The sequence below is a fragment of the Myxine glutinosa genome, unplaced genomic scaffold, assembly GCF_964187855.1.
Source record: "Myxine glutinosa unplaced genomic scaffold, kmMyxGlut1.1 SCAFFOLD_2162, whole genome shotgun sequence".
NCBI lineage: Eukaryota > Metazoa > Chordata > Myxini > Myxiniformes > Myxinidae > Myxine > Myxine glutinosa.
In genome coordinates this window covers 5,001-25,632 of record NW_027618257.1, presented here as the reverse complement: position 1 = coordinate 25,632, position 20,632 = coordinate 5,001, and the positions used below count along the sequence as shown (strand labels likewise).

The 20,632-nt window shown below is 41.1% G+C and overlaps 1 protein-coding gene and 1 long non-coding RNA gene across 2 annotated transcripts in view; one reads left to right on the top strand and one right to left on the bottom strand.

Annotated features, from left to right (window-relative positions):
- LOC137413326 (heat shock factor 2-binding protein-like) overlaps positions 1-16,086 on the top strand; it is a gene marked incomplete at its 5' end in the record, with an annotated part of 48,910 nt that extends 32,824 nt beyond the window's left edge. The window contains 3 exons of the mRNA XM_078769348.1: positions 12,873-12,996; positions 13,228-13,331; positions 15,734-16,086. Of these exons, the coding sequence (XP_078625474.1) occupies positions 12,873-12,996; positions 13,228-13,331; positions 15,734-15,945 (440 nt within the window). The remainder of the gene's footprint in view (positions 1-12,872; positions 12,997-13,227; positions 13,332-15,733) is intronic.
- Positions 16,087-16,159: 73 nt separating this feature from the next.
- On the bottom strand, positions 16,160-17,694 carry LOC144889274 (uncharacterized). Its single transcript, XR_013621677.1, has 2 exons — positions 16,489-17,694; positions 16,160-16,421 (listed from the first exon to the last, which is right to left on the bottom strand). It is a non-coding gene; the product is annotated as an uncharacterized LOC144889274 (long non-coding RNA).
- Between the last annotated feature and the right edge of the window lie 2,938 nt (positions 17,695-20,632).

The window sequence follows — 20,632 nt, the reverse complement described above, 5'->3', positions numbered from 1 at the left end:
TGATCTTTTTGGGGCAAACCACATTCCTAAAGTGGCCTCCAAAGCCAGCGCTGACTGTGCATCCTCTGTCGTGCAAAGTCCTTCTAGTGTAGGCTGCTATGTCTTAAAAATGGCTGTCGTGTTTTTTTTTTTGTTAAAAGCAAAATTCCACTTGATTCCTTGTCTTTGGGGTGTCACATGTTCGAAAAAATAAGTTGTTAATTTTTTTAAACGGATTAAGGGTGTCAAATCCAAGATGGCCGCCAAAATATATAAATTCCATTAAAACTGGTATTCTGAACACAGTATGAGGTCCAAATTAATGATAATACCCATAATTTCAATACCAAGGAGTTCAAAAACAATTAATTTCAATATGGCAGTCAAATTCAAATTCAATTTCAATATGGCAGAAGGAAGCGGCATTGACCAGGCTTGGGTCGAAGCTGGACTATATTCTCCAACAACCGTAACGCAAATCCTAAATGGAAAACATCTCTACAGGTCCCTAGAAGCACATACTGTAACATTGCTTGCTCTATACCATCTCTACTTTGACAGGTTCCTAACAAAAGCACCAGAAGAGAAAGTGTTCCTAACTGAAGCGTCCATTGATTTGGAAAAAGCATATCAGAAAGATATCAGCATGAACACAGGCAACAGTCAAAACCTCAGAGATGCCGTCAGAGAAACCATGACCATGTTCGAATCTAGAGATATCCTCACAAAGTTGGGACAGTTTGAAAGCAATCCAGCACCAATTCAACACTACATCCGTAACTACTTGAGGCAGTTTGAAACTATCCTTCAGTATATTAGAGCTACCAGACAACGGGACCTGCTGCTGCATATGGAAAGCACTGAAGCTCTTATCAAGTACTTCTTTGCTCACGACCACCTGAACTACGCACGTTTGCTCCCTTTGTACCTGTCAACAATGCAGCAAACAGAACAAGTTTTTCCAGATGTCTGGGCAGAACTCCTGAAAGGAAATTTCTGTGTGACGAAGGGGATTGCTGCATTCACTTCAATAGGTCCAGATCACGGAATTGAGCAGGAGAACCACAAACTCAAGGTCATTGGAGGCATTACTGGAATAACCCAAATTGAGAGAACTCTAGACCGTTTCTTCCTGATTGCACCTGACTTGTCTAATCTAGTAGAGGAGTTTCAAAGAGAATATGGCATGGAAGGTGCTGATACCAGAGACCAACACCACGAGATCACAGGAGGAAAGTCCACCCGAGTAATGAGAAATTCCGCTAGATTGACAGAGGTATTTGTTGTTCATGGAGACCCATTCGTAACCGATGAGAGTGACCTGTGTAACCTTCTTACCAAGAAAGTAATTGATGAAAAGGTAACAAAGGACATAGTAGACCGCGATGCCATCAGACAACAGTTGTTCCAGACATTTGTCAAAGAACGCCTTACAGAAGGAAAACTTTCAGTGTGGGATCCAATGAAGAGAAAGAACATAGGCACTTTCAAAAGTGCCAACACAGTGAAGAAAGTGAAAGCAGGTGACAAACTCATTAAAGTCAAAGAAGAACGAGGACTCCTACAGAGGTTTATAGTAGCATCAAGAAGCCGTCCAGACCTTGATCTAAAGGACTGTATTGGGAAGTATGAATTTGGAATTGTTCCACGTGCCCTTTTCGCTTCGGATGGGTCACTTCTCCTAGCATATGACAAGGCTAAGGTCCTTCATCATCTTGAAGCGCTAGTTACCAAGGAGCAACCTAGCCCAACAGAAGCCACAAGCGATCCAGCTAATGCCATACCGAGTGTTTCTGGCGACCAAGTATTGAGTGAAAACTCCCAAACTGAAGTACCACCCCAAGCCGAGGCGCCTGAAGTACAAGAAGCGCAGCCTGAGCAAGAAGCTTCAACTGACATGTCCGACGTGTCTGAGAAATTTAAAGTTGTAGTCATAGATGGCATGGCCCTCGTTAACTCCATCTCCAAGACAGACAAAATGAAAACATGCAGTGATTTTGCCATGTCATTTCTTGAAAAGCTTATCAGGATTGCAGCTAACTACGACGAAGTAAGACTGGTATTTGACAGATACGTCGAAAGTTCTCTGAAAGAGCAAATGAGAAAAAAGAGAACAAAGGGAAACTCGACCTACTATCACATCCAAGATAGTACACTGATCCAGAATATTTCCTTGAAGGACTTCCTTTCAAGTGTCAAAACCAAGGCAGAACTTGTAGAGTATTTAGCTGCAAAGACTCTGGATCACAGCAACAGCTCTGCCAACAAATTGAAGAAGTTCATGGTAACCTTCGGCACTGAGACAAAAGGCAATGTAAGTGTGCCTGATGAATTGGTAAAACACGGTCATGAAGAAGCGGATACGTTACTCTTGCTCCATGCCCTAACAGTTAACGGCGATGTAGAACTTGTAATAGACTCTCCAGATACCGATGTCTTCTTGCTGATGATCCACATGTATCCACAGCTACCTGCTGAGACATATTTCCTTACCGGAAAAGGAAAACTGAATAGGAAAATTGCAGTCAAACCTATCTTTGAAAAGTTAGGAGTTAACCGCGCCTCAGCTATTCTCGGGTTTCATTCTTTCACAGGATCAGATATGTGTGGCAGGTTCGCCGGCAGGACAAAGGACTGGTGTATGAAGGTGTTCATGTCCTGCGATGATATGATACTGGATTCACTTGCTTCACTTGGCAAATCTGCTGCTACACCCTCTCCAAACGCAATTGACCAACTGGAAAGGTTCGTTTGCTTGTTGTACAGATCCAAAACACACACCAAAGTAAATGCACTACGATGGTTCTTGTACTCAAATCGACAGGCCGAGGGAGAGAGTCTGCCTCCAACCTCTGGATCATTGACACCACACATTCTGCGAGCACATTATATTGCAATGATATGGATGCAGGCATGCGAAAGTCAACCGTCCCTTCCTTCTCCCACTGACTACGGATGGAAGTCAGAGGAAAATAGATTTCTTCCGGTGATGTGTTTGAACCCTCCAGCACCAGAGGCCGTGACTAAGCTGGTAAAATGTGGCTGCAAATCAGGATGCAAAGGAAACTCCTGTAGTTGCCGCAGCAATAAACTCCCATGCACAGAGGTCTGTAGCTGTTTGAACTACGGCTGTAGCAACAATGAACAATCAGCTCAGAACATTGTGGGAGATGAACACGAGGACTTGTAAGGTAAAACGGATGATTGTGACACAGGAATATTTAAATATGGTCAAACAGGAAATTACATTACGCTATCATTGTTATAGCAATGTGGACCTTTGTGTAAAACAGTGGTAGCCATATTGGATTTTCTCACTATTTCTCACTATGGCTGGCATCCACCGATTTCAACGAATCAGTAACATGTTTCCCCAACGGCCTAGCATTACTTATGTGGGCATTACCACCAAAATGGACCTATTTCATCATTCACAATTTGTGTTATCAAGAACATTAAGTTTTTGTACTGTGGTTATTTAAGAAGTGGCGGCCATCTTGGATTTTGATTTTGATTTTGAACTCCTTGGTATTGAAATTATGGGTATTATCATTAATTTGGACCTCATACTGTGTTCAGAATACCAGTTTTAATGGAATTTATATATTTTGGCGGCCATCTTGGATTTGACACCCTTAATCCGTTTTAAAAAATTAACAACCTATTTTTTCGAACATGTGACACCCCAAAGACAAGGAATCAAGTGGAATTTTGCTTTTAACAAAAAAAAAACACGAAATGACATACCAGCCTACACTATTCCTTGACACACCTGAGCTTTTATCCACCTACAGTACAAGGCCCTCATCTGCAGCTTGACAAAATACTGCTCTCTCCCCTCTCTCGTTTCACACATTATTCAGCTTGATGCCATATAAATCAAGGAGCTGATAATAATCTAAGTCACCTGCCTTTTGGGTGGTTGACGCATAGACGCAAACACACAATGCCTATTTAACAAGAAACAAGGTAAGAAGAACCTCACAAATATCGTACAAAAGCAAATTACCGAGATGGTTACTATGGCAACAGAATTCAAGCAATTACAGCCATGATCTAATCACATTGAGATAATGTCATGAAAAATAGATATCTGCAATATGAAAGCTAAATGTTCAACGGTTTTTGAAATCTTCTATATAAGAGAGATGTCTGTCTGTGTGTCTGTGTCGCCATTTTTCTCAGAGATGGCTGAACGGATCTTCGTCAAACTTTCAGAGGTTCATCAGTGAGTGCCTGGGAGTGTTTTCAGCCAAAAAAGGGAAAAATGAAAAAAAAAGATCGCTTTTTTTTTTTTTTTTTTTTTTTAAATCGCTCGATAGTGCCTAAGCCTTTTAAAATTAATGACAGTTATATACAAATACACATTCGCATAAATAAATAAAAAACAATCACCAGACATTTGAATACAAATAAATCAAACAATTCCGGAAGTGTACAAAGTTGGGAGTACGGCTTCTTCTTCTTCCTTATCGGCATCACACACCTCAGAAACGTGATGAACGCCACATTCACCCCATTCAACCACCAGCATATATATGAACCCCCTTCCTCTCCTGCCTCCCCCCTCCCCTTCCCCCCCCCCCCCTCTCCCATCTTCCATCCCCTTCTCCTCCTCCCTCCCACCGCCCCTCCTCTCACACCATCCCCCTCCCCCCTTTCCTCCACCTCCCCCCTCCCTTTCCCCCGTCCCCGCCACACCCCTCCCCGCCTGGCAACGCCGGGCACTTCTGCTATCTATCTACCATATAAGAGAGACGTCTGTCTGTGTGTGTGTCTGTCTGTGTGACACCATTTTTCTCAGAGATGGCTGAACGGATCTTCGTCAAACTTTCAGAGGTTCATCAGTGAGTGCCTGGGAGTGTTTTAGGCAAAAAATAAAAATTTGAAAAAAAAAGATCGGTTTTTTTGGAGTTAAAAAAAAAAAAGCTTGATAGTGCCTAAGCCTTTTTAAATTAATGACAGTTACATACAAGTACACATTCGCATAATTAAATACAAAACAATCACCAGACATTTTAATACAAATAAATCAAACAATTCCGGAAGTGTACGAAGTTGGTTGTACAGCTTCTTCTTCTTCCTGAACTGCATCACACTTAAGTCAGAAACGTGATGAATGCCACATTCACCCCATTCACCCACCAGCATATATATATGAACCCCGTTCCTCTCCTCCCTCCCCCCCTCTCCTCCCCTTCCTCCCCTACCCCCTCTCTCCCCCTCCCTCCTCCCTTCCTCCTCTCTCTCCCCCCTTCCTCCTCTCCCCCCTTCCCCCTCTCCCCCCCCATCCCTCCCCCTTTCCTTCCTCCCCCACCTTCTCCCCCCCTTCCACCCTTCCCCCCATCTTCCCCTCCCCTTCTCCCCTTCCCCCCTCCCCTCCCCCTTCTCCCCCTCCCCTCCCCCTTCTCCCCCTCCCTCCTCCCCTCCCCCACCAGGCAACGCCAGGTACTTCTGCTGGTCTACTATATAAGAGAGATGTCTGTCTGTGTGTGTGTCTGTCTGTCACCATTTTTCTCAGAGATGGCTGAACGGATTTTCGTCCAACTTTCAGAGGTTCATCAGTGAGTGCCTGGGGGTGTTTTAGGCCAAAAAAAATTGTTGAAAAATAAAAAGATCGGTTTTTTGGAGTTAACAAAAAAAAATCGCTCAATAGTGCCTAAGTCTTTTTAAATGAATGACAGTTATATACATTATACAAGTACACATTCTAATAAATAAATACAAAACAATTACCAGACATTTGAACACAAGTAATAAAACAATTCCGGAAACGGTCGACGTTGGTGGTAAGGCTTCTTCTTCTTCTTCCTGACGTCATCATACATGACTCAGAAACGTGATAAACGGCACATTCAGCAGCATATATTCAACAAAAAGGTAAAATTATGATTTGACATTTGTGGTGGATTCTGATTTGGATGTAATTGCTTTTCCATTCTATTTTCCCTCATTTCAAATATCTTAATGTTTATTTTTCGCTTGAGCAACGCCAGGTACTCCAGCTATAAATACTTAAAAACTTTACTCCGGGTACAAATACAAATACAACTTTGTCTCGGGGGTAACATAGGCTATGTGGCCGCGGCCTTATGTGGCGGTGTGGGGGACCGGGAGAGGGGCGTAAATTTCGATGTAAATGTGTACCGTGGCAGAGGGTATTACAATTTCCTTTTTTACCCGGGCAACTCTGAGGGTAAAGCACTCTTTGCACGGGTAAAACATTTTCCTCCTTCCCTTCCCCGCTCCCCCAAAACGGAGGAGCCTATCAAAGCTCCCCCCCCACCCCCCCACCCCCCCTCAAAATATGTATATGTGGTATATCTTTCCCCTCCCTCTCTCATCCCCTCCTCCCATCCCTTCCACTCACCCCACTCCTTTCCTCAACTCTTCCTCTCCAGCCTCCCCCCACCCCCTCACCCGGAAACGCAGGGTACTCCTGCTGGTATTGTATACACAAAAGTACTTGGACAAATGATTGGTCGGTCGCACAGAGTACATTTTAATGCCCACCATGTCTGGCGGGGAACAACAAGGCCTTGAAAGAAACTAAGTCTCTTGACCTATCAGTTTCACATCACAGACAGGTCGGTTGTCTCTCTGCTATCTACCACCTCCTTTCTGGTTTTGCACCCTCTTCACTCTCTGTGCTCGAACAATGTTTAGGACTTGCACAACCCGTTTGAAGTTTTACCCGATAGAGTGGATCAGTGTCATTCAAACGTTATGAGATAAAGTTTTGCCGTTTACCTGTAGTCAGTTTTCTAAGAAGAGCAAAGCTATTTATGACTCTTATGACACATTAAAGTCTTGGAATTCAGTTTGTATCACAGTCTCCATCTATATCACCGCCATCTGTAGTATCTTTCCAACTTCTAGTAGGCTTTAGTTGCTTTGACGAGGAGGTGTCGGTGGAGAAGAGAATGATGGTTGTGGCCCTCAAGGAGAAGGGCGGCTCTGAGGAGCCTCCGAAATCCATCCTGCCGCTTGTTGAGCCAGAGACTAAGGGGTTGCATGACTTTGTCACAAAATCAATGCTGCGGTTTTTCAAGATTCTCGACCTGCCCGAGGGGTTCTTGGAGCACAACCCCAGTGAAGGGTGAAACCAGGACGTACACTACCAGTAAAAAGTTTTAGAACACCTCAGTTTTTCCAGTTTTTATGGAAATTTAAGCAATTCAAGTCCAGTGAATAACCTGAAATGGTACAAAGGTAAGCAGTAAACTGCTCGAGGTTAAAACAAAAGTTTAGGTTAGCAAAAACGGGGAAATAATGTAATTTGCACAGTTATATTGTAAAAAAGGCCTTCTTCAGAGAACAAGTAATATAATGGGTTAACAACTTACAGCTGTTCTGCAGCAATGTCAGTAAATTAAGCCTTGAAAGTTGATGCAAACAATTCCGACAGGTGTCCCAACCTCTGCTGATTACTTGATTACAAACCCCCTGTCTGTATAAAAGCAGTATTGGAACACACTGTTATTACACCCTCTGAAGCATTATTTGGACAATATTGCACTGCAGGAAGTAGAATATTGCTATCATAATGGTGAAAAAAAGGCAATTAACAATGGAAGACAGACAGACCATTTTAACCCTTAAAAGTGTAGGTCTTTCCTTTAGATAAATTGCAAAGAAGGTGTCAGTGAGTACAGTTTCCTACACCATCAAAAGGCACTTGGAAACTGGAGGAAACTCTGACAGGAAGAGGTCTGGCAGACCCAAAGCCACAACAGAATCAGAAGACAACTTTCTGAGAGTCAACAGCTTGCGTGATAGGCGGCTCACAGGACAACAGCTTCAAGCACAGCTTAACACTGGTCGAAGTAAGCAAGTCTCAGTTTCAACTGTGAAGAGGAGACTTCGAGCTTCAGTTTGACAGGTCGAGTGGCAGTAAGAAAGCCATTGCTAAGATGGCAAAATTAGAAAAAGAGGCTCGCCTGGGCCATGAAGCACTGCCAGTGGACTACTGAAGACTGGAAGAAGGTCTATGGACCGATGTATCAAAATTTGAAATCTTTGGTTCATCACGCAGGGTTTTTGTAGGCCGTCGAGTAGGTGAAAGGATGGTTCCTCAGTGTGTGACACCAACTGTCAACCATGGAGGAGGAAGCGTGATGGGCTAGGGGCTTTTTTGCTGGATCCAGAGTCGGCGACTTGCACAGAGTGATTGGCACCCTGAACCAAAAGGGCTACCACAGCATTTTGCAGCGTCATGCAATACCCTCTGGTGTACACCTTGTTGGTCAGGAGTTCATCCTACAGCAAGATAATGACCCTAAACACACCTCCAGGCTATGTCAAAACTACCTTCGAGTAAAAGAACAAGACTTCTGCTTCAAATCATGGAATGGCAAGCACAGTCTCCAGACTTAAACCCCATCGAGCTGGTTTGGGATGAACTGGACAGAAGGGTGAAAGCAAAGCAACCTACAAGTGCAACACATTTGTGGGAACTTCTGCAACAGTGTTGGGAAGAACTTCCCGAACAATATTTGATTTCCATTGTAGAAATAATGCCACGAGTGTGTTCGGCGGTTATATCTGCAAAAGTTGGCGACTTTGCTGAGTCAAAAATTTAAATTCAATTTTGTTAAACAAAATGATTGTATGATTTCTTTTTTGATCTCCAATTGTTTATTTGTTATATGCTTAATTCATAGTACATGGAGACATTAAACTGCATAAATTTCAATAAAAACTGGAAAAATTGAGGTGTTCTAAAACTTTTGACTGGTAGTGTATACCGTAGGAGTCAGATGGTTGCTCGGTCAGTGAAGGTGGTCAACGACTTCGCAGAGCATGGCATTGCACGTATTCAAGAGTTCAACGCTTCTATAACAAAACGAGGAACAAAAGCAGTTCCTTCTGCATGTCATTGAGGACCATCGACATGTGTTCTCAGCACCAACGAAGGCTGGAGCCATCATGCGAACCAGGTCACAATAACCTGGTGGACAGGATAATTATAACAAGTGGATAGGATAATTATAAATGAATGTAAATTGTGGTTATCGGTATTTTGATGTCTCTTTGGCCAATAATATTGTCAAAGTTTTCAAATATAGCACTTTCGTTCTCAAACCCTGTAAATTTTCTCAACATTCTGAAAGTTCGACAACAAATGTGTTCCAATTTGATAGCACACTTATGTGTCATATATAACATGAGTATAAAGTCCGTCAAAAATGACGGGTTGGAACAGTTTTTGACGGTACAGCAGCGTGAGCATGCCGAAGTCTGGGACTAATGCCAGGGATGCTAATATCATCTTTATTTATTAGACATCCTGCAGACGTAAATTAATACTCGTTTTACTCTGCGCACTTTGCACGTCACGTTCGGCGAATTTCACCTCCATACGCCGTGTATTTATTGTAATAAAAAAAAAACCGCTTCCGTACACCGACCTTGAGGCTCGGTTTTCAAGCCACCGTCTACAATTCCAATGTAAGAGACATAATTACTCTTCTTTTGGGTCTTCAGAGTCCTAAGGGTCTTTTGGGTGCTCAAGCTCGTTTGCATTCTTGTGATCATCTGGTTCATTTGGGTCTTCGGGGTCTTTTAGGTCATTTGAGTCCTTTGGGTCCTCTACCTCTTTGGGGTCCTTGGGTCTTTTCAGTCATCTAGGTATTTGGGGTATTTTGGGTCCTTGGGTTCCACTGGGTTCTCAGGGTCTTTAAGGATCTTTTTGATTGTTTGGTTCTGTGGGGTAATTAAGGGTCTTCAGGGTATTTGGGGTTTTCAGGGACTTTTTTTGTCTTCTGGGTCTTTTCGATTTTTTTTGGGGGGGGGGGGGTCTTTGGGATATTTTGGCTCTCTGGGGCCTTTTGGGTTTTTGGGTCTTTTCAGTCTTCTGGGTCTTTGAGATATTTTGGGTGCTTTAGGTATTTAAGGGTCTTCTGGGTCTTTTGGATCTTCAGGGTATTTTTAGTTTTCATGTTTTTTGGGGGTCTTCTGGGTATTTGAGGGTCTTTGGATCTTCAGGGTCTTTGGGGGTATTTATGGGTTTTTAAGGTTCTTGGGGTCTTTTCAGTGTTTTGGGTTTTTGTTGTCTTTTGGGTCTTTAAGGGTCTTGCGGTCTTTGGGGTATTTTGGGTCTTCTGGATATTTAAGGGTCTTTGGGGTCATTTGGATATTTGGGGTATTTTGGGTTTTCTGGATATTTAAGGGTCTTTGTTTTTTTGGGGGGGGTCTTCAGGGTCTTTTGGGTGTTCATGGTCTTTTGGGTATTTAAGGGTCTTTGGGGGGTCTTTTGCATCTTTGTGGTCTTTTGGGTCTTTAATGGTATTTGGTGTATTTTGGATCTTTGGGGTATTTTGGGTCTTGTGGTCTTTTCAGTATTTTGGGTCTTTGGGGTCTTTGGGGAATTTGGGGTCTTCAGTGTCTTTTGGCTTTTTGGGGTCTTTTGGGTATTTAAGAGTCTTCAGTGTATTTTAGGTCTTTGGGTGTTTGGGGTCAATTGGCTTTTCAATGACTTTTCTGTCTTTGGGGACTTCTATGTCTTCATGGTCTTTTGTGTCTTTAACAGTTTACAGGGTATTTTGGGTCTTTGGGTATTTAGGGTCTATTTGGTCTTCAGGATCTTCTGGGTCCTTGTGGTATTCGGGTCTTGTGGGTCTATGGGGTCTTTTAGGTTTTTTGGGTCTTTGGGGTGTTTTGGGTCTTCGGGGTATTTTTGGGTCTTTGGGGTCTTTTTTGTTCTTTGGGGTGTTTTGGGTCTTCAGGGTGTTTTGGGTCTTCAGGGTGTTTTGGGTCTTCAGGGTGTTTTGTGTCTTAAGGGTCTTTTGGTTCCTCTGGGTCTTTAAGGGTCTGTGGGGGTATTTTGGGTCTTCGGGTCTTTTTGGTCTTTGGGTCTTCGGTGTCTTCAGGGGATTTTGGGTCTTAAGGGTATTTTTGGGTCTTCCAGGTCTTTGAGGTATTTTGGGTCTTCTAGGTCTTCGGCGCCATTTGGGTCTTCAGAAGTATTTGGGATCCACTGGGATTTTAAGGGTATTTTGGGGTGTTTGGGGTCTTCAGGGTGTTTTGGGTCTTCGGTGTCTTCAGGGGATTTTGGTTCTGAAGGGTCTTTGGGTATTTGGGTCTTAGGGGTATTTTGGGTCTTCTACGTCTTCGGTAACATTTGGGTCTTCAGGGTCTTTTGGATCCTCTGGGCCTTTAAGGTTATTTTGGGTCTTTGGGGTCTTCAAGGTGTTTTGGGTCTTTGGGGTGTTTTGGGTCTTTGGGGTGTTTTGGGTCTTTGGGGTGTTTTTGGGTCTTCGGGATGTTTTGGGTCTTCGGGGTGTTTTGGGTCTTTGGGGTGTTTTGGGTCTTCGGGGTGTTTTGGGTCTTCGGGTTGTTTTGGGTCTTCGTGTTTTTTGGGTCTTCGGGGTGTTTTGGGTCTTTTGAGTCACCGGGGTCTTTTGGGTCTTCGGGGTGTTTTTGGGCCTTTGGGATGTTTTGGGTCTTCGGGGTGTTTTGGGTCTTTGGGGTGTTTTGAGTGTTTGGGGTGTTTTGGGTTTTTGGGGTCTTTTGGTCTTCTGGGTCTTTGGGGTGTTTTGGGTCTTTGTTGTCTTTGGGGTATTTTGGGTCTTCAGGGGTCTTGGTGGTCTTGGGGGAATTAAAGGGTCGTCAAAGGTCCGAAGGGTCTCGGCAGTCTTAATGTAATTAAGAGGGTTAATGAAGAGGGTGTTAATTTTATTTGAAGAAGAAGAAGACGTTTTACGTCGCATATAAACATAACGACATAACCATATACGTTTGCTCTATAATTATAATAAGATATAATAATAGTCAGGTTCACTATGTTAACAAATATAATTTCATTCAAAATTTTGGGAGATTAGCAAACCTGTACATTTTTGGAATCATCAGAGCATGGAGAATCCGAAAATCAATTTTGGCATTTGCACAGACACAGATTTTGGATTTTCAAAATGGCCGCCATAAAATACATATTTTGGGCTATCTCGGCTTCTAGTCAACCGAGAAACTTAATTAAATATGCTAATCCTATGTTTTCTGGGTCAAGGAATCTAATAAAGGCCTCAAAATAGTGCTCAGGATTATATAAAAGCAACAAACAAAGGTAATTGAAAACCATTGTCTTTATATTTGTGATATAACTGTATTACATAATACATGATATTGCAAGTCCTTTGAAGTTATAGGTATGGGTTTATAAAGCAAGAAAGCAGCCTTGTTAGTATCAGATTGAACTATAAGTCCTATACACAGGATCGACTCGGTCTATACCGTGCAGGAATATGCTTTTACAGATCTTCATCACTGTCCTGAGTGTCATTTTCGCAAAGGTGTCTACGCAAATGTAAACATTAATTTTTGGATTCCTCATGCTCTGAATATTCAAAAAAATGCATAGTTTTGCTCATCTCCAAAAATTTTGAACGAAAAAACAAAGTGAACCTGACTATAAGATGTACAAAGTGGTATTTCATGCATCCTGGCGTTTGCTAACAATTTCAATGCTCACATGCGTGAAAGGAAATGTCATTCTTGTTGTAAAGACATTTTATTTACTACACACGTCTTGAACATTTTACTAGTTAACTTGTAATATGGTTTAGTCATAATTCCATGCACAATGGACATGACTATCAGAACATATAAAGAAAAAGGACATATAGCTCGTATAGAGGACATTTATGAGGAAAACTTCGATTGTGTTGTGTGTGCAAGTTCCAAATATTATTCGATTTAAAAAAAAATACTAAATTTTGAAGCTAATGGAACCGAATGGTGGGTTGGAGGTTAGCATTTTCCAACATTGATGTTTTAGGAACACCCTAATGTGCAGTCTCGTCCCATATCAATTTTTTAATAACACAGGTGTTCACACAAAGTAACTCTGCACAAATAAGTCAATGTCATGCTGCACTTTGTTTTTTTTCCAGATGTAGCAGCTGCAGGTTGTGGCAGAGAGTACTTGGCCTCCACCCCTGCTGGAAAAGTAGTTCTGGACGTGTTCCTGCAACTGCTGATGCAGATGGGAGTTGGGCAATGTATCAAGTTAAAAACGTAATGGGATGAATCCATTTGAGCTCTGCTTTGGAGATTTTTCACATTGGAGTCGGTCGTACTGATGTTAATCCTCTTGTGTTTTCAGTAACTCTCCCTCCACCTTACAAACACAGCAAAACCTACTCCACATGTTCACTTTACATCATAAATACTTAAAATGTTTTAACTTCGCATTATTGTGATCCATATCTAATTTAACAAAGTAAAATTTGATTTTTTTTCTTGCAGACTTATACTGATGACGTTGTACAATGTGACCATCAACTGTAACGGCTTGAAATATCTTGCGGAGAAAAATGGTGTTGCAAACTTGTTGTGCTGGCTTCTCCAAAGTACGTTTTTTTCTTTTTCTATTTTGTTTAAGGCCTCTTTATTATTCCTGTTATTATCATTCCTGTAAGGTAGTTGTGTTCAAAATGTCTGTCTCAAAGCTAAAGGGCTGCAAAGAATTAGTGCATTAACCACATAAGGTATTGACATCACTGGGATAGTCATTGGGATGCTGGGATGGTATTTGTTTAATTGACACACGAGACACACCTGTGTGGAAGCCGTAGCTTGTTGTCCCTCATTTATCCAGGTGTTTCCATTTTTTGGCTACTACCTGTATATTAACTGATTTCTAAGCAAAAAAAAACAAAAAACATTTTTTATGCCTCCGCCGAGGAAGATGCCAGAGGCATTATGGTTTCGGGTTGTCCGTCCGGCTGTCTGTCCATTCGTCTGTCGCAAACGAAAAAACTATTATTTCGTGGTAACGAAAATAGGTTTTCGTTACCACGATAACTTAAGAATGGCTGAAGGGATCTAAGTCAATCGTGGTGCAGGTATCTATAACAAGGTAAAGATGAACTGATTAGATTTTGGGGTCAAAGGTCAGAGGTCATGGTGGGTAAAAATCCTGTTGCCACAAAAACTTGTGAACCAGTGATGGGATTTTGACCAACGTTGGTACAAGTATGTATTATGATGCAAAGATGAACTGATAAGATTTTGGGGTCAAGAGGTCAGAGGTCTTTTAGAGTAAAAATTGTTACCGGCCAACTTGTGAACCAGTCATGGGAGTTTTAACGAACTTGGTATAAGTATACATGATGCAAAGATGAACTGATAGGATTATGGCATCAAAATATCAAAGGCTAGAGTTCATGGCAGGTAAAATGTGATAACTTTAGAACAGCTGAAGGGATTTAAATCAAACTTGGTAGAAGTATGTATCATGATGTAAATATGAACTGTGATTTTTGGGTCAAGAGGTCAAAGGTCATGTTAAGTAAAAATGATTTCTTTACCATGATAACTTAAGAACGGCTGAAGGGATCCAAGTCAAACTTGGTACAAGTATGTATAATGATGTAATAATGTGGGCGGAGGCATATCGGTTGACGTCGTTATGTCAAAGAGTGCCATTTTTAGCTAACTTTGTTACACTTTTCTTGTTACCCTCGCTCAACAACGTATGTGTGGCGTACATGTCTGCATTTTTAAAATTCCGTTTCTCAGCAACCATTGGTCCGAATGACACGAAATGTTGCCATAGGAGTGCCTCCGCCTGTATTCTTCTTTTATTCGTAATTATGACATCATAGGTCATGTGGTATGGACGCCATCTTGGAAAAACGTTACACCTCTATCTCTCAAACCGCTCTATGGAAAAATTGAAATCTGGCTCATTGTCAAGTACTCTCCATGGGGAATAAGATATGTTGATGGTGTCATCGGTGCCTTCATTATGATGTCATAATTCGACAAGTACAACGCTTGATGTGATCAGTATGAAAAAAAATTTCCTCTGCAATTGTTAGTCCGATGGACACGAAATTTTCAGAATATAAGCAGCTCCTCCTGTATAATTTTTTAACGATAATTATGACATCATAGGTCACGTGGTACAGGAGCTATGTTTGAAAAATCGAAAAAAGCTGCACCTTTATATCTCTGAAACCGCTACATGGAAAAAAATTGAAACATGGCTCATTGTCAAGTACTCCCTTGGGGAATAGGTGTTGTTAACGATGACGTCATTGGTTGCATAATTATGATGTCATAATTCGACAGGGACAACGCTTAGTCTGATCAGTTTTAAATTTATTGAGCATAATCAATGCAACAATTATATTAGAGAATATAAATTTATGATGTCATCACTCACGTGGTCTGACAGCCATATTGGATCAAAGAAAAAAAAACGTTCAAAAACATAAAAGTTGGCTCGCACCAAGTTGACTGCGCAGGGTAAGTATTCTATGAATACCATCTAGTTTGAAAAAATGTTTCAACACCCCTTTACCATTTTCAGATGTATTTTAATTCTTCTTCTTAATTTGTATGCAGCACAAGGCTGCAGGGTATCATCATTGGGTGAGGGCATGGCTGTGCCACTGATGCAGTGCCCTCTGCTTTGTAATTTGGCGATAGCTCGCCTACTCTTCATGAAGGACACTATGGGATCTTTAACGTCCACCAACTAAAGCTGGTAGATGGGACACCCAGTTTAACATCCAAGTGACGGGTACACACATCAATGAATAACCCTGTCTGTGAAACACTGAGACGTCACTTTCTAGTTGGGTCAGGATTTGAACCCAGACTAGACAGCTGAGAGGCCATCCTGCCAGCCCACTGCATTTTAAGTCGTAAACCTATGCAACAAATGTATTATTATCCTCGTCATATTGCATCCATGTATAACCCACAAAGTGTGTTTCTTTGTTTTATCCTTTTTTTTTTAAAGATGAGAGTGAGGCAGAGCTGCGGCGCCAAGTCTTGCGGTTGATTCAGTCCTTGGTCGTGGAGCCAGACACCAGCAATACACTGACTGCTCATGTAAAGTCTTTGTTGTGTGATGAGTTTTTGGAATCCTTAATGACAGACAGAAATGCGGATGTTCGTGAGATTGCCATGGAGATCCGCGATGACTTGAAGGCTTTGCAAAGTGAGATATAACTCCTATGATGACTTTGAAAGTATTGATTGTGGAGGCTCTAAAGGCAGACAGTTTATTGTAAGACTGGCATTACCGACTTTGTTGCATATTTTCAAATCTACTGTGTCAGTTTTATTTTCCATATTACATTGAGATGACTTAAATGGTTAAAATTACAAATCTACAAGGTCAAGTATTGACGCTTGATTTGCAAGTGCTCGAAGTGCCAAAGCGATGACACTGAATAAAATCCTTTTGAATGATTTGACAGAACATAGAAGTCGTTTTTTCCTTTTCTTTTTATGAGCGTGAATAACAAATTACACCTTTACATTCCATTCAATGCATCATCCATTTGTTTTAGCAAGACGTGCAAAACCAGTCTGTTTTGCTAGTGGCTAATGGGACTTATCAAACAATTTTGCATTCTGAATTTATTTTTGAAGTGTAACCTTTTCCACAAACAAAGTACATTACTCAAAGCAGGGAACCACACCTACCCGTGGTTCCCTGGTAGAATTGTTACCGGTAGAACCAGGGAACCATGGGTAGGTGTGGATGACCCACAAAATAGAAAACGGAGAAGAAAGAAAGATTTTTTTTAAATGTCATGAATAAACTTTAGTACTCGGGTAATGAAGTTTGTGTCAAGTTTCATCAAAATTGTGTGTGTAGTTTCGGAGAAGAATGAATATACCTATTTGGGGGGTCGGGGGGGGGGGCTGAAGATCACTTTTAGACCCTGATTTTTTTTAATGCCGTGAACATACTTTAGTCCATCGCGGGTGATGAAGGTTGTGTGAAGTTTCATTGACATTGTGCGTGTAGTTTCGGAGAAGAGAGCAAATACCTATTTTGGAGAGAAAATACCTCCCTCCCATAGACCCTGTTAATGAGCGCAGATTTCGATTCAGTTAATCCATCTTTGTTATGCATCAGATATGAAGCTTGTGGCCAATTTTCATCAAAATTGTATGTTTGGTTAAAGCGATAATGACTGAAGTGTTTACTCACTCACTCACTCACTCACTCTTTTGACTTCCTGACGCACACTGCTCGATCGCATAAGTTCACCAAACTAAAGTCCAGGTGAGCTAATAATAGAACTACTGTATGTTTTGGTAAAATGACAAAATCTGCACATAGTATTGTTCCCTGGCAAAATTTTAAACGATTTAATATTCATTCTCTTTCATTCGTTTCACCAATTAATTCATTTATTTAAGCAAATAATGTTTACATCGGTCTTCCTTCAAATTGTAAAAGCAAAAACATCAGGTTTTGCGCAATGCTCTTTTATCTTTAAAATAACATTAATAATGTTCCACTTGCATATGGTTCACAATTTACAAAGATAAAGTGTTTTTAAAAAACCCAATTACAAAACATCCAGTACTAAATATACTATTGCCAAAAATGTAATTTACATGTAGGTAAATGAAAAAAATATAATATTCCATTCCGTTTGACAATTATCATCAGCAAATTTTCGTTTGTACCCTGGTAACATTCCAAATTCACACCCCTGATGATTGTTGGGAAGGCAAGAAACAGGGGCAGGAATGGCAAACCACCGAGTGCAATGCTCACAAAGAGACTGCTTCATCAGTGCTGAACTTCCCCTCAGGCAAAGCACCGCAACAAAGCGAATAATACAAGTCGAAATAAGTATGGGGGCATCCGAACTTCATCTTCAATTACATACAAGGTTTTCCATCACTTCTTTAGCAGTATGGATACAAGCAGATACTGGCTGCCACCACCCAGAACTGTAAAACACAAAATACATGGATAGATGAAACAATATACAACACAATAGCAAAGTCTTGAAATAATCAAATCTTTCTTTCTTTTTCGAAAAAAAAAAGAACCTTTCCTTCACCCACTCTCCATATTTCCTTCCTTCTTTGGCTAAGGAGGCCAGAATACATCAGTAGAGCTTTCAAATGTTATCTTCCACTTTTCTCTGCTGTATGTTGTTTGGCAAACTCTGTCACTCATAATATTCATATATCATTATATCTCTTCGATTAAAAAACAGTATAATTATGAATCTGGAAATTATCTTCTTGTTTGTGGCCTTGTAAATTGAACAATGAAGGGATTAGCAGTACATCCAACCCCACACCTTGGTGGAAACTTGGTGGACAGGTTGTGTGTGTGAGAAAAGGACGAATCGATTCGATTTTGGAGAAGATCTGAATATGGATACCCGAATTTTAAAAGTGATTCTTCAGCATTGAGTGATAGGGCCAAAAAAAACGATATATAGCATGATATTTCAAAAAGTTGTGGACGACTTTTAACAAAACTGAGAAGTGAGAGAAGAACAAACCAATTAGATTTTGGTTCAGTTCCGAATCCCGATCTGGCCTATCAGTGGGATACAAACTGTTCAGCCTGGCGGATATATGCGCTCTACAACTCTAACAGTACCGTTCCCGTCGAGATTGTATCATTCTCGAGCAGAGGTGCGGTTCTACTTTTTAATGTTATAATTCTCTCAAATTCATGACATGAATTTGACATGTGATGTTTACAGTCACGTGAAATCCTTTACGTCCATCCTTACGTCCGTCCGTGAAATCCGTCCTTTACAGTCATTACATATACAGTCACGTGAAAAAGTAAGTACACCCCATGTAAAGTTTTGACTTTTTAAACATATTTCAACATACAGCTATTTGATCTTCATTTCAACAATATTGATAGATAAAGGTGATATAATAGAACAAATATCATGAAACATTTACATTTTGTAGTCCATTTTATAATTTAAATAAACATAAATGGAAATTTCGCATGTGGAAAAAGTAAGTACACCCTTGGCTCGAATAGGTGGTATTGCCCCCTTTGGCAGAAACAACCTCAAGTAGGCGTTTCTTATAACTGTCTACCAGTCTCTGACATCGACTGGGAGAAATTTTTGCCCACTTCTCCATGCAGAATTCTTTCAGCTGTACGATGTTTGAGGGGTTTCTTGCATGCACAGGTCGTTTCAAATCCCCCCACATCTCGATGGGATTTAGATCCGGGCTTTGACTTGGCCATTGCAGAACCCTCCATTTCTTTCTTTTCAGCCATTCCTTGGTGGATTTAGTGGTATGTTTAGGGTCATTGTCATGTTGCAAGGTCCACCTTCGGTTGAGCTTCAACTTTCCGACAGATGGCCTCACATTATCCCCAAGCACCCTCTGGTACAATGAAGAATTCATAGTGGATTATATGATGGTGAGCTACCCAGGCCCTGATGCAGCAAAGCTGCCCCAAACCATAATATTTCCACCACCATTCTTTGCAGTTGGTATCAGGTTCTTGTGGTCAAATGCTATCTTTGGTTTTCGCCAAACATGTCTTCTGGTACTGTGGCCAAATAGCTCTACCTTTGACTCAACTGTCCAGAACACATTGTTCCAGAAGTGCTGGTCTTTGCCTCGGTGTTCATTGGCAAACTTTAGTCTTGCCCTGATGTTCTTTCTGGACAGCAAAGGTTTCCTCCTGGCACACCTCCCATATAGATCAAATTTCTGCAGCCTCTTTCTAATGGTAGACTCGTGCACTTTGACATTGACTGTGGCAAGAGCTACCTGTAGGACCCGTGATGACATTCTGGGGTTCTTAGAGACTTCTTTCAGCATCTTGCGGTCTGCTCGCGGGCTGAACTTGCTTGGGCGGCCTGGCCTGAACAAGTTGGCAGTTGTTTGGAATCTTCTCCACTTGTAGCTGATCTTCCGGATAGTCGAATGATTGATTTCAAATTGTTTGGAGATCTTTTTAAATCCCTTCCCAGACTCGTAGGCATCTATAACCTTCTTTCTGAAGGTCTCAGAGCTCTTTTGATCTCGGCATGGTGACGCCGCACACTTCAACAACAAAGAGCAAACCAAACGAAATGTCTGAGGTTTAAATAAGACAGGTTCCTCCAAGATCCTCTCTAACGATGTTCTAATCATTTGCACCTGAGCTGGTGCACCTGATTCTAATTTTAGGTATTTGAAGTAGTGATAAATGTAGGGGTGTACTTACTTTTTCCACATGCGAAATTTGCATTTATGTTTACTTAAATTATGCAATGGATTACAAAATGTAAATGTTTCATGATATTTGTTATATTATATCACTTTTATCTGTCAATATTGTTGAAATGAAGATTAAATATCTGTATGTTGAAATATGTTGAAAAAGTCAAAACTTTACATGGGGTGTACTTACTTTTTCACATGACTGTATATATATACTAGCTTGGTGAGGCGAGCGCAGCGAGCCGAGCCAAGCGTCATTACTGAGGAACGGGCTTATTTTAGCTGAGGATAATGACTGTACCTGAGTTGCTGTGTTGTCATGATTTACACCAATCATAAAACAAACAATTATTTTGCACAAATGTATTTGTTGTGTTTGTGATATTACATTTTTATAGGCAATTTAGGTTGAAGATTTAGGTTGAATGTTTTTTTTTCAAGAAAGAACCCCTTGGCACATGCATAAAAGGTGTTCAAACTTGGCAAACAAACAAAAAACAAACTTTCAAACAAAAACCCCTTGGCACACATGCACACACACACACACACACACACACAAACAGGTGCAGACTGGAAGTTTGGGATGATTACACCTCACCACCACATAATTCAAAACACCTTACCACCAAGTAATTTAAAACACCTCACAGCCATAAAACACATAATAAAAACACCTCACCACCAC